Source organism: Gossypium hirsutum, chromosome A12 (genome assembly GCF_007990345.1).
Source record: "Gossypium hirsutum isolate 1008001.06 chromosome A12, Gossypium_hirsutum_v2.1, whole genome shotgun sequence".
In the NCBI taxonomy this organism is placed as follows: domain Eukaryota; kingdom Viridiplantae; phylum Streptophyta; class Magnoliopsida; order Malvales; family Malvaceae; genus Gossypium; species Gossypium hirsutum.
In genome coordinates, this window is record NC_053435.1 from 48981028 (window position 1) to 48992383 (window position 11356).

Genomic DNA, 11356 nt, shown 5'->3' on the forward strand with positions numbered 1-11356 from the left:
TCTCGTAATATAATTGCATGGAAGAAGATGCAACAACAAATAATCGGTTAAAATATTCCGTGTGTTGTAAAATCTCTTTCTTTTCACTTTCATAATCACTTTCATCACCGCTGGAATTCTCAACTATACTCATAACATGTGAATAAATTTTATATCCAAAATCATATATAAACAACTATTGATAAAACTAATTTAGTATACATAAGTAGAACATAAATTTAATATCCAAAAATCAAACATAAACAACTATTGATAAAACTAGATTACACATAAATAAGTAAAATATAAATTCAATATCCAAAAACCAAACATAAACAACCATTGATAAAACTAGATTACACATAAATAAGTAGAACATAAATTCAATATCCAAAAACCAAACATAAATAACTATTGATAAAACTAGTTTAGCATTGTTGTTTAGTCACATAGAAGATATCTTCGAACCCTAGAAAATCAGAAAATTTTCAAGTATCCTCTATTTTCGTCTTAAGCCACAAAGCTCTAATCTTGGGATTAATTGATAAAAACATAATTTGCTTGTCCTTATTGAGCAATAATTTAAGTGAGAAAAAGTATAGCGGACTAGCTTCTAGAACTTCTTCCGCCATGCTATCAAGTACTTTGACTGCTTGTGGAATACCATATGGATCCATAACAGGAGTCAAACTAGATGTGGCTTGACTCATATTGTCAACTGCATCGTATAATTTTTATATTTGATTGGACAATCTTGTAGCCCCTCCAATTTGCTTTGAGGATTTCTTTGTTCCAATTTTAAAATGTGAACTTGATATCTCAAGTGTTTTTCTTTTTTTGACTGTTTCCATCAATGTAAACATCATTTGAAATGTGAACATCATTTGAAATCTGAACATCATTTAAAATGTGAACATCATTTCTCACATTTTCTTCCTCATTCTCTTCAGGTATTTCATTGTTAACATCCTCAAAAAAATCACTACGAAGTGTACTAGAAGAAGGTACCCATGCTTTATCACCTGTTGCAACTATCCCCATGAACATTTGTTCCAACTTCCCTTCGAATTCAGGATCAATGCCCGATGTTTTAAATTTTTGAGCTTTAGGCACAACCTACATATAGAATGATAGTTTAATAATAGTAATTATCAATAACCTCATAAATAAGAGAAAAACAAAAATATTCAGAATTATTAATGTACCTTTAGCCTACTCTCCCACCAATCATCCGATGCATCAACGGTTATTTTTATAGGATTCCACCCTAGGCCAGTATCTTCGCCTTCAAGTTTCTTCCAAACCTTCCATTCTTTTTTTAGGGCATCCCACCTATTTTTAAGTTTTCTTTGTGAATAAACCTTGCCTGTTTCTTTCTCAAAGTTGGTCATTATTTTCAACCATCCATCTTTTGTGGAATGAGTACCAGGTCTATTGCCTTTCAATATCTCTTTAATACAAATATCACAAAATATTTCTGCAATCTCTTATCCCACGTTGCTTTGAATTTTTCACCACTAACTTTAACCGCCGAAGCACTCATCTATTGTGTATACGAATATATTCGTTTCAACCAGTAAAGCAATCAAGAAAATCAAATGTCACATAAGTATATTTTTTTACATGTGTATCAAAATCAATATAGGATCCTAAGATTTTTTTTCTCAATCAAAATCAACTTTCCAAGACTGAAATAATAACCTAGAAACAGAACACAACTAATAATAAGATCAAACACAATTAAAAAGTCAGTATGAACAATATTTTATCAATTGTTATTTAAAAATAATAATATAAGGTAAAGAAATGTGAGAGATGATATGCATAATCTTTAGTACCTCAGCTTTTAGGGTATAAAATTATACAGAAAATGATGACTGTTTACTAAATCAAAATGATGACCAAGTATACAACACCATCTTCCTAGGTATTCCTCTCATGTACTTCTCCCTGCCTGCCCATTCTATTTTACTTCTCATTTATTTCCTTTTCGAGCAAACAGCAAGCACAGGGAAGTCTATTTATTTCCCATTTATTCCTATTTATTTCCCATTTATTTTAAATTTCACGAAATTGCTACATTAATTATCATGTCACTATTATTAAACATTTGACCAAGTATACAACACCAATTTACTCAGTAAAGCTCGAAAAAAGAAAAATTAAGGACCAATTATGCAGAAAGTGGACAGTTTTGCAATAATACTTAAAAGGAAGCCTATCAAACATGAAAGAATGAAATGAAAAGAACCGTAATAAGTTCACAAACCAGGGATTTTTACTTTGTCAAGTCCAAGAACCAAAGGTACAAACAAAAGAGAAAAGTTGAAAATAATGTGAAAGAACTTTTTTTTATTTCATAATTATTTCATAAAATCAAACAATCAGAAAATAACTAAAGAGAAGAAGAAGTATTTCACAAAAAAAAATAGAGAAGAAGAAGAAAAGATAGACTCACCTGTTTAAAGAGGAACATATAGAACCAGAGGAAAAGTAAACAAAAGAGAAATGGAGAAAAAAAAGGGGTTTGCCGTCTATTTGGAAAGAAGAAAAAAGAAGGTTAAAAAAGTAATATAAGGCCAAAAGCACTTTTGGCTGAGAAAAAGTGGCAAAATTGTTGCTTTTTCACCTGTGAAAAAGTGCTTATTTTAAGTTGAAAAAGTGGCAAAAATGAGGATTGTTCTTTAATGCTATTAACAAAAAAGTACTTTTTTGGTAAAAGCCCATCAGACAAGCAGAGCCAAACGGGGCCTAAGTCCAATTATATGTGTTTCCTGACTTTTTGACCCAACATTTTATAATTTAAACCAACTCAATATTTATTTCTATTTCCAAAACTAAAAAATATTTAATCAATTAATTTAATTAATCAAATTAATGAAAATTTTCAATTAAATAATTTTCTCAACCCAATTTCAATTACTTTAAAGTTATAACAAATTTACCGTAATAGAATCTATGAGAATATATATATAATTTTCTAATTCAACAAATTCATAATGACTAATTAATTTAATTCTATTTTTAATTTCAATTATTTAATTATAATTAATTAAATAAAAATTTAACAAACCTTAAATTAATTCTCAAGTCATTTTTGTACTTAGCAAGAAAATTCATTCACTGCAAATACGATCTATTTCTCTTAGTTCTTTGTTTTTATTTATTTCTATTCATCTAATTCTACATGCAATTCATTTTTTATTTTAATTAGATAATGGAGGGACAATTGGACATATATAATTAGGGCTCAAATAATTTATAATTAAGTTTCAGATTTTCGTCTATTAATTATAAACTTATTTAGTCACGAAGTCATTCCACGAAAGTGCCGTGATTGAGTTCTCCCTTATTATATACCATTATGAAAGCTACTTCATAAGTGCTCATCCAGTTACCTTATCATAAGTGTGTTACCCTCATAGGATATCATTAATATTTTTGGGATAATTTTTTTCTCCTAATATGATCCTATTTTATCTCACGGTAACCATTACACCTTCTTTTATGAAAAGCCAATTACTATTGAATAGTAATCTAATCATTTATCACAAAGACAAATGACCCGTGGCCATGTTTACTTTTCATCTATCATGTAATGCCGATGAGAGGACATCATTTACCGTTTAGTTGGGCTATGAATTCCATTATTTTAGAATGATGCTACTTACTACAAAAGTCGTATACCTGACATACCGTCTTTCAATTTCTTACATATTTGAACTCAAGCTTTCACTTACATAAAAGTATACGAGTCACCCATAAATAGTCTATCGTCCACTCAAGATTAAGTTGTGCCACACAATGAATGTCACAAGTGAATAAATCCATAAAAAAATCTAGGGTCTATTCTACTTAAGTCCTATCCAATGTATTGTTCGTCTAGTCAATCATATCTAGGTATCTATCTTTTGGGAGTCATCTGCTCTGATGCTCAAGACAAAGCATCTTCCAAATTAGACTTGATAGACGAGATGTTAGTCTTTCAACCGGTTTGCTCATTTTCGTTTAGGCTAAGTGTCTTGATTATCTACTAATATAAGTTATCTTTCTGTATGATGATCCAACCACGTAATATCGCATAGTATTAGTTACATCTTAGATAACCAATGAGTCAATATTTGTTTCTATTTTTTCTTTGCGTGTAAAAATCATTAAGGAAAATATATAAAAAATATTAATGTTGATAATTCTCTAGAATGACATATTTTATGTATTAATTACATATTTATTTTGAGTATGATCCTACTAATTTGAGCTATTTATGGTTTTTTATCTTGTAGGGACTAAATTAAAGGCAAAAGGAAATTTGGAGGCAAAAAGCGTGAATTTAAAGATAAAATGGGCTAGCATGCGAAGAAGGAAAGAAGTGGTGTCGAAAATGCAAAGTGTGGAAGACTTGGGTGCAAAAAAGAGATTTTACAAACACAAGACTCTATTTAATTTTTAATTATATTAGGATAATTGTTAAAGATTATTATTTAGATTTAATTTTATCTTTTATCTTCATTTATCTTTAATTATCTTTATTTATTTGTATTTATATTTTAGAATTTAATTAGGAATAGATTAGGTTTCCTAGTACTATAAATAAGGGACAAAGTGACACAAATTTCACTCATCATTTCTGTAAACACTCCCTCTCCAAAAAGCTTAACCTTTGTTTCTTTCATATTATTCAATAAAAATTCCATTTTCATCACATTTATTTCTTTTTCCCCAAAAAGCATGAGCCACTAAATTTATCTAGCCAAAGGTTGTTGAAATTCCCCAAAAAAGGTTCATGAGGCTTAGAATCTGCGCTTAACCTTCTCAACTAGTATTCATCATTTCTCCTCATTACAGGACTGATGCTTCTATCTATGTCCCTTCAAAGGTAATCTTTTCAACTTGTACAAAGAACGGTCGCTTTGTATGTTTTGAAAAGGTTGCATAATCGGTTCATTAGCTTACTGCGTCAGTGGTTGTCGAGCCCAAGAGACAAAATGGCGTGGCAGTCGCCATTGAGAAGTGATGATCTAGTGTAAGACGGTCCCACAAAAGCGACGGTTGGCTAGAGTCAAGTTCCTCTAAATCATAAGTCTAAAATCTAAATAGAGCTGGTGGTCGTAGGCATCCTCTTCCACAATAATTGGTTTATTCTGTTCAAGAAGGATCACCTAAAAGGCTACGATTGAACCCAAGGCGGATTGAGACAACTGGAGGCTGGAATCTCTTCTTAAAAAAACTTTCTTTCCTCAACTCTGTTTATCTCTACAATTTTGATTTTATTTTTCTCAATTTCAATTCAATTAAACTTTTAATTCTATTTTTTTATTTTTGTTCCCAATTATGCAGGTTTTGTTGGGCACGACTCTGTCTGGGATCTTAAGGAACAGGAACTTGTGCAAATCCAGTCCCTAAGGATTTGACTCTACTTCCCTTATACTTTTATTTTTAGTATTTTATAGGGATAGGATATTTTTGGCACTTCCAATGACCGTATCAAATTTTGGTGCTGTTGCTGGGCACTGGTAATGTACTAATCTTGTTTCTTTGTTTCTTATGACTAGATCTGCTCTAGGTATTCTTGCGTTTGGTTCAGATATAGAGAAGACTGCGAGAGCCAATCGTAAGGAGACAAAGTTACAAAAAAAGCAGTCCGAGGTGGTTGAGACTCAGAGTAACCTACTGCTAGAAATTGAAGTCGACGATGAAGTTGAGTCTAATGTTAACGAAAACCCTACTCAAACATTTGAAAGTGAAAAAGTAGAAGTTGATTCACCAGAAGAAGTGATTAATGCTAGGGATAACGAAAACCCGAATCTAGCACATCAACCAATGGCTCAAACGATTCAGCAACTAGTCAAAGCTCCAGCAGAATAACCGCCATTGTACATTGCGTATCCTACTATGGATACTGATTTTGAACTGAAGTCAGGTTTAATCCAGTTGCTGCCAACTTTCCGTAGGGTGCAAAACGAAAATCCTTATAAATATTTGAAAGATTTTTATATGGTTTGTCTTAGCATGAAACCTCAAGGCGTAACTAAGGATAAAATCAAATTGTATGCTTTCCCTTTTTCCCTAGCAGACTCTGTTAGGGAGTGGTTATTTTATCTACCTCCTGGATCTATTACAACTTAGACTGATCTTTCCCGTTTGTTTCTCAACAGGTTTTTTCCAACATCGCGTACAGCTGAATTAAGAAGAGAGACCGTTGGGATAAGGCAAAAAGATGTGGAGTCTTTTTACGACTATTGGGAGCAATTTAAGAAATTGTGTACAAGTTGCCCAGAACATGGTATAACGAAACAATCTCTACTCCAATACTTTTATGAAGGCTTAAATCCCATAGAGATGAATATGATAGATGCCGCTAGTGGAAGAGCATTGGTCAACATGACTCCCCAACAAGCAAGGAACTTGATATCCACGATGGCTACAAATACTCAACAATTTCGAGCCAATCCTGAACGCACTAGAAGGGTTCACCAGCTAAGTATTTCAACTTTAGAAGATAAAGTTGATTGACTTACTAATATCATGAAATCTCTTTTTGCAATAAAAATAGGACCAACCCGATTGTCCGGAATTTGTGCAACACCTAAACATACAACTGCTGCATCCCTGGTTTGTGTGACAATACTATGGCCCATTTAGATACTGTAGGAAATTTCTTGGAACCGCTCCAAAGGCGATATGACCCCTATGCAAATACATATAACCCAGGATGAAAAGTCCATCCTAACTTGAGTTATGGAGCAAACCTGCAGTACAACCAGCCATACTAAAATTGGTTCCCATAATAGCTTCGAGTTTTACGTACCTCTTTAGAAATCATGGTTAATAAATTAGCAACAAATATGCTTGATTTTCAACAGAAAACTGAGGTGTCTATAAGAGAATTGACCGTCTCAATTGAGAAAATGAACTCATAAGAGAAGCTGCCGTCACAAACGGAACCTAATCTAAGACAACACGCAAATACAGTGACGTTGCAAAGTGGAAAAGTACTAGAACCAATTTCTAAAAGAAATCTTGGCCAAGATTTTGCCCAAGAAAAGCATGAGAATGATGAACAGGTCTGAACGAAACCTCCATTGCCTAAAATTCAACCTCCATTTATAGAACGATTGAACCAATGTCGGAAAGGTAAAGAGGACAAAGAGATCCTCGAAACATTCAAAAATGTCGAGATCAACATATTACTGTTGGATGCCATCAAGCAAATTCCGCAATATGCCAAGTTCCTTAAAGAGCTCTGCACCAACAAGCAAAAATTAACTGGTAATGAAAGGGTAAGCATTGGTGAGAATGTATCCGCAATATTACAGCGGAAGATGCCAGTGAAATGCAAAGATAGGGGCATGTTTGCAATACCATGCAAAATATGCCATTTAAGAATCAAAAAAACCATGTGTGATCTAGGGGCCTCCATAAATGTCATGCCCTTTTCTATTTATGAATCACTTAACGCGGGTTTTTTTACGAAAACAGGTGTTATCATTCAATTAGCAGACAGGTCTATTGTACATCCCGAAGGAGTCCTCAAGGATGTATTAGTGAAAGTCAATGGACTTATCTTTCCTGCGGACTTTTATGTGATAAAAATGGAGCGGATAAAGCTTCTGGCTCTTTAGACATCTTGTTGGGGCAACCTTTCCTTAGTATTGCAAATACTAAGATCGACGTGCGTAGTAGAACTCTCATGATGGAGTTTGATGGGGAGATCATGAAGTTTAACGTTTATGACGTTATTAGTCATCCGAGTGAAATCTTGAATGTAAATAGTATCGATATAATTGACTCATTAGTAGAAGAAACTTTTGAGTCACCTTATGAAGATAAACTTGAAACATTGTTTGATGATACTTTCAATTTAGGATCTATTTGTGAATCTGTTAATAAATTATTGGCTCCTATGGATACTAAACTTCTACCTTCTATTGTGCAGGCACCAGATCTAGAATTCAAACCGCTTACCAAGCATTTCAAAAGTGTATTTTTGGAAAATGATGAGACCGTTGCTGACTAAAAAGGGATTAACCCCCTGACAGGCACACATAAGATTTTCTTGGAGGAAAATACTAAACCAAAGAAAAGAGGCACAAGGACGATTGAACCCAAATATGGTAGATGTAGTAAAAAAAGAGAATTTCCAAGCCCATACAAACGAAAGAATTCAGTTGGAACAGCCCTAATAGTAGTTGAGGTGTCAAGCTAACGACGTTAAACAAGTGCTTGTTGAGAGGCAACCCAATTTTTTTCTTTTTCTTTTTCTTTTATTGTTTATTATTTATTATTTATTATTTATTATTTATTACTTTATTTTATTTTATTATTTATTACATTATTTTATTTTATTATTTATTATTTTATTTTGTTTGGTTATTAATAAATTTCTCTTCTTCTGTCTAGATAAACCGACGAGGAAAAAACTCAGCAATTGGCATGCTTTCACCAACACCCTCTATTCTATCTCTATTCCAAGTAAAAATAGTACATCCTTGCTTTATACTGACCCAAACCCTGCATCCAAACACCCATCCTACAACCAAACACCTTTTCTTCTACACCTTCAAACCCTAAACTTTTTCCCATTTTTCACCCAAACAACCCTCTAGCCGCCGTTCCCTTTCTCCCTCACCCCACCACTAATTTTTCCTACCACCATGGTTAGGACTAGAAGTCGTGCCGCTGCCGAACCCTCTTTCGCAGTTAACAGTCGTCAACGACAATTCTTGGCACCCCAACAAGTCTACTTAACTGACGAATGCATCCCCCTCCTTCCTCTCTTCCACGCGACACCAAACCGTCTCCTCCTTGCAGCTATGCATAAACGACAATGACTACATGAGGAGTTTTTCTAAAACCTTTTTCTTTCACATATTTGTTTTCATTTTTCTTTCACATCGAGGACAATGTGTTTTAAGTAGGGGAGGCATTCCTCATTATTTCTGTCATTTTATTTGATGCTTTTACTGTTGTGTTACTGTTATTGCTGTCTTATGCTCGTTTCTACCCACATTTATTTTTTTAGAATATTTTGCCTCTTTTCATGCCTAAAATTTTAACCAGGAATTACCCACATTATGATTATTGTCTACTGAGTTAATTATGATTTTGTTAATTTGATTTTTGTCTCTATTATTTTATTTTTATTAGGCTAAAATAATTATGACTAATAGAGTTAACCCTATCTTGCTTATAGTAAAATCGATTAAGTCTAAATACAAAGAGGACGCTTAATATAATTGCATGCTATAATTGTATTCATGACTATTAGGTGGTTGCTGAAACTTGTTTTTGACACTTGATTGTTTTTCCTAGTCCTCCAAAATTAAAATTCTGTTTAATGACAATAATAAATTTTGATGTCTCCGTGGTTATGGGTGCAACTTAAAAACATGACTAGCTGAGTAACCGGGGTAGGGTGCTTGGGTTCTCATCCTACTTCACGTCAAAAGATTATGTGACGTGTTAGGTAAAACTCTGCTAACCAGAATTAAACAAAAAAAAAATTAAGAATGTGTTGGGCTGAGTAATCGAGGTGGGGTGCTTGGCTGTCATCTCTCTTCGCATCAAAAGGTTCAATATATTCTTAAGAAAATAAAACATATACATATAATAAATTTTTAGGAGTATGTTAGGCTGAGAAACCGGGGTAGGGTGCTTGGTTGTCATCTCTCTTCGCGTTAAAATGTTAAATATATTCTTAAACAAAAAAAAAGAGAAACGAAAAAAGATATATTAATAACAAAATTGCATTTGGGGACTAAGAGTGTAACACCCCGTACCCGAGTCCATCGCCGGAGTCGGACACGAGGGGTTTGCAATCTTAAATCACTTCTTTGCACAATCCATTTTAAATTTTCCAGGCAAGCTGGCTAACTGCGTAACTGTCACCTTAAAAATCATATCTGGAGTTTCACAACTCGAAAATCAGTTTCACGATTTTTCCCTGAAACTAGACTCATATATGCATCTAAAAATTTTTTTCTAGAATTTTTTGTCTGGCAAATTAGTACAGTTTATTAGTCAAAGTCTCCCATGTTACAGGGATTGACTACACTGACCTTTGCGCATTACGACTTGGATATCTCCCTGTACAGGGCTTCAATACTGATGTCGTTTATTTCTATAGAAACTAGACTCAAAAATGAATCTATACATATATGGCATGACTTCTAATTATCTCTGGTTAATTTATAATGAATTTCCAAATTCGGAACAGGGAATCCAGAAACCGTTCTGGCCCTGTCTCACGAAAACCTGAATATCTCTTAACATACTGTACATATGATCGTTTCATTACTTTCCTATGAAAATAGATTCATCAAGGTTCGTTTACATAATTTATTCACTATTTAATTCCATTCCTACTATTTTTAGTGATTTTTCACATCCACATCACTACTGCTGCCAGCATCTGTTTTTAAGGTAAACTTTACTTATTTCATGATCCTCCATGGATCAACTAGAGTTTGTCATACATATTCCAAAAGTGATCATGAATAACCATTCCCATGGCTAACCGTTACCAACATTTCCATACCTCTCGACGGACAACATACAAAACGATTATAATGCTATGATCAAAGTATATTTAAGCCATTTTCGCATGGCTATCCAAATTTACACAAAATCGAAGGGTACATGACCAACAACAAAACGGTAGTCCTATACATGCCATTTCAAAGTTCAACCAAAAGTATACCAAAAGGAGCTTTGATAGTGTGGGCGACTTCGACTTCAAAATCTCGAGTCCGATAGCTGAAGAACCAAAATCTATAAAACAGAGAATCAAGGAAACGGAGTAAGCATTAAATGCTTAGTAAGTTTTGAGCAAAGAATTTAGACACAACCAAAGTATAGCATTCATGTAGCTAAACGGATAATTTCATATGCACAAATTTTCAATATCATACTTACTTCACATTACCAACCCTTTTATTCATACACAAAGATCAACTTAGCCAAAGGCCGGTAGCTCATTTATCAACTGAGCGAATACTCATTTGTAAGGGCTCAACTAATTCAAAGCACATACGAAACATACCTCAATGTTGGGATGTTACAAGCGTATTAGCTGAAATTTTTACAGCAAGATCATTCATTCCCGAATCACGTACCTTCGGAATTTAACCGGATATAGCTACTCGTTCAAATGCCTTCGGGACATAGCCCGGTTATAGTAACTCGCACAAATGCCTTCGGGACTTAACCCGGATTTAGTAACTCGCACCAATGCCTTCGGGCTTAGCCCGGAATTAGTAACTCGCACAAATGCCTTCGGATCTTAGTCCGGATATGGTCACTTAGCACAAAGCCTTCGGGACTTAGCCCAGACATCATTCGAATAACCATGCACATTTAACAATAAATCATGACACAT

At 33.8% G+C, this 11356-nt stretch overlaps 1 protein-coding gene across 1 annotated transcript; it reads right to left on the reverse strand.

The window, feature by feature from the left end:
* Positions 1–346: 346 nt before the first annotated feature.
* LOC107931527 (L10-interacting MYB domain-containing protein-like) lies at positions 347–1662 on the reverse strand. The gene is made up of 2 exons (XM_016863435.2): positions 1185–1662; positions 347–1095 (listed from the first exon to the last, which is right to left on the reverse strand). Exons 1-2 carry the CDS (start codon positions 1368–1370, stop codon positions 799–801), a joined length of 483 nt encoding a protein of 160 aa, XP_016718924.1. The 5' UTR covers positions 1371–1662; the 3' UTR covers positions 347–798.
* Between the last annotated feature and the right edge of the window lie 9694 nt (positions 1663–11356).

Coding starts and splice junctions, on each gene's coding strand:
- LOC107931527 (XM_016863435.2), bottom strand. CDS start 1,370: ATGACCAACTTTGAGAAAGAAACAGGCAAGGTTTATTCACAAAGAAAA. Junction 1,096..1,184: donor GGTGGGAGAGTAGGCTAAAG/GTACATTAATAA, acceptor TTCTATATGTAG/GTTGTGCCTAAAGCTCAAAA.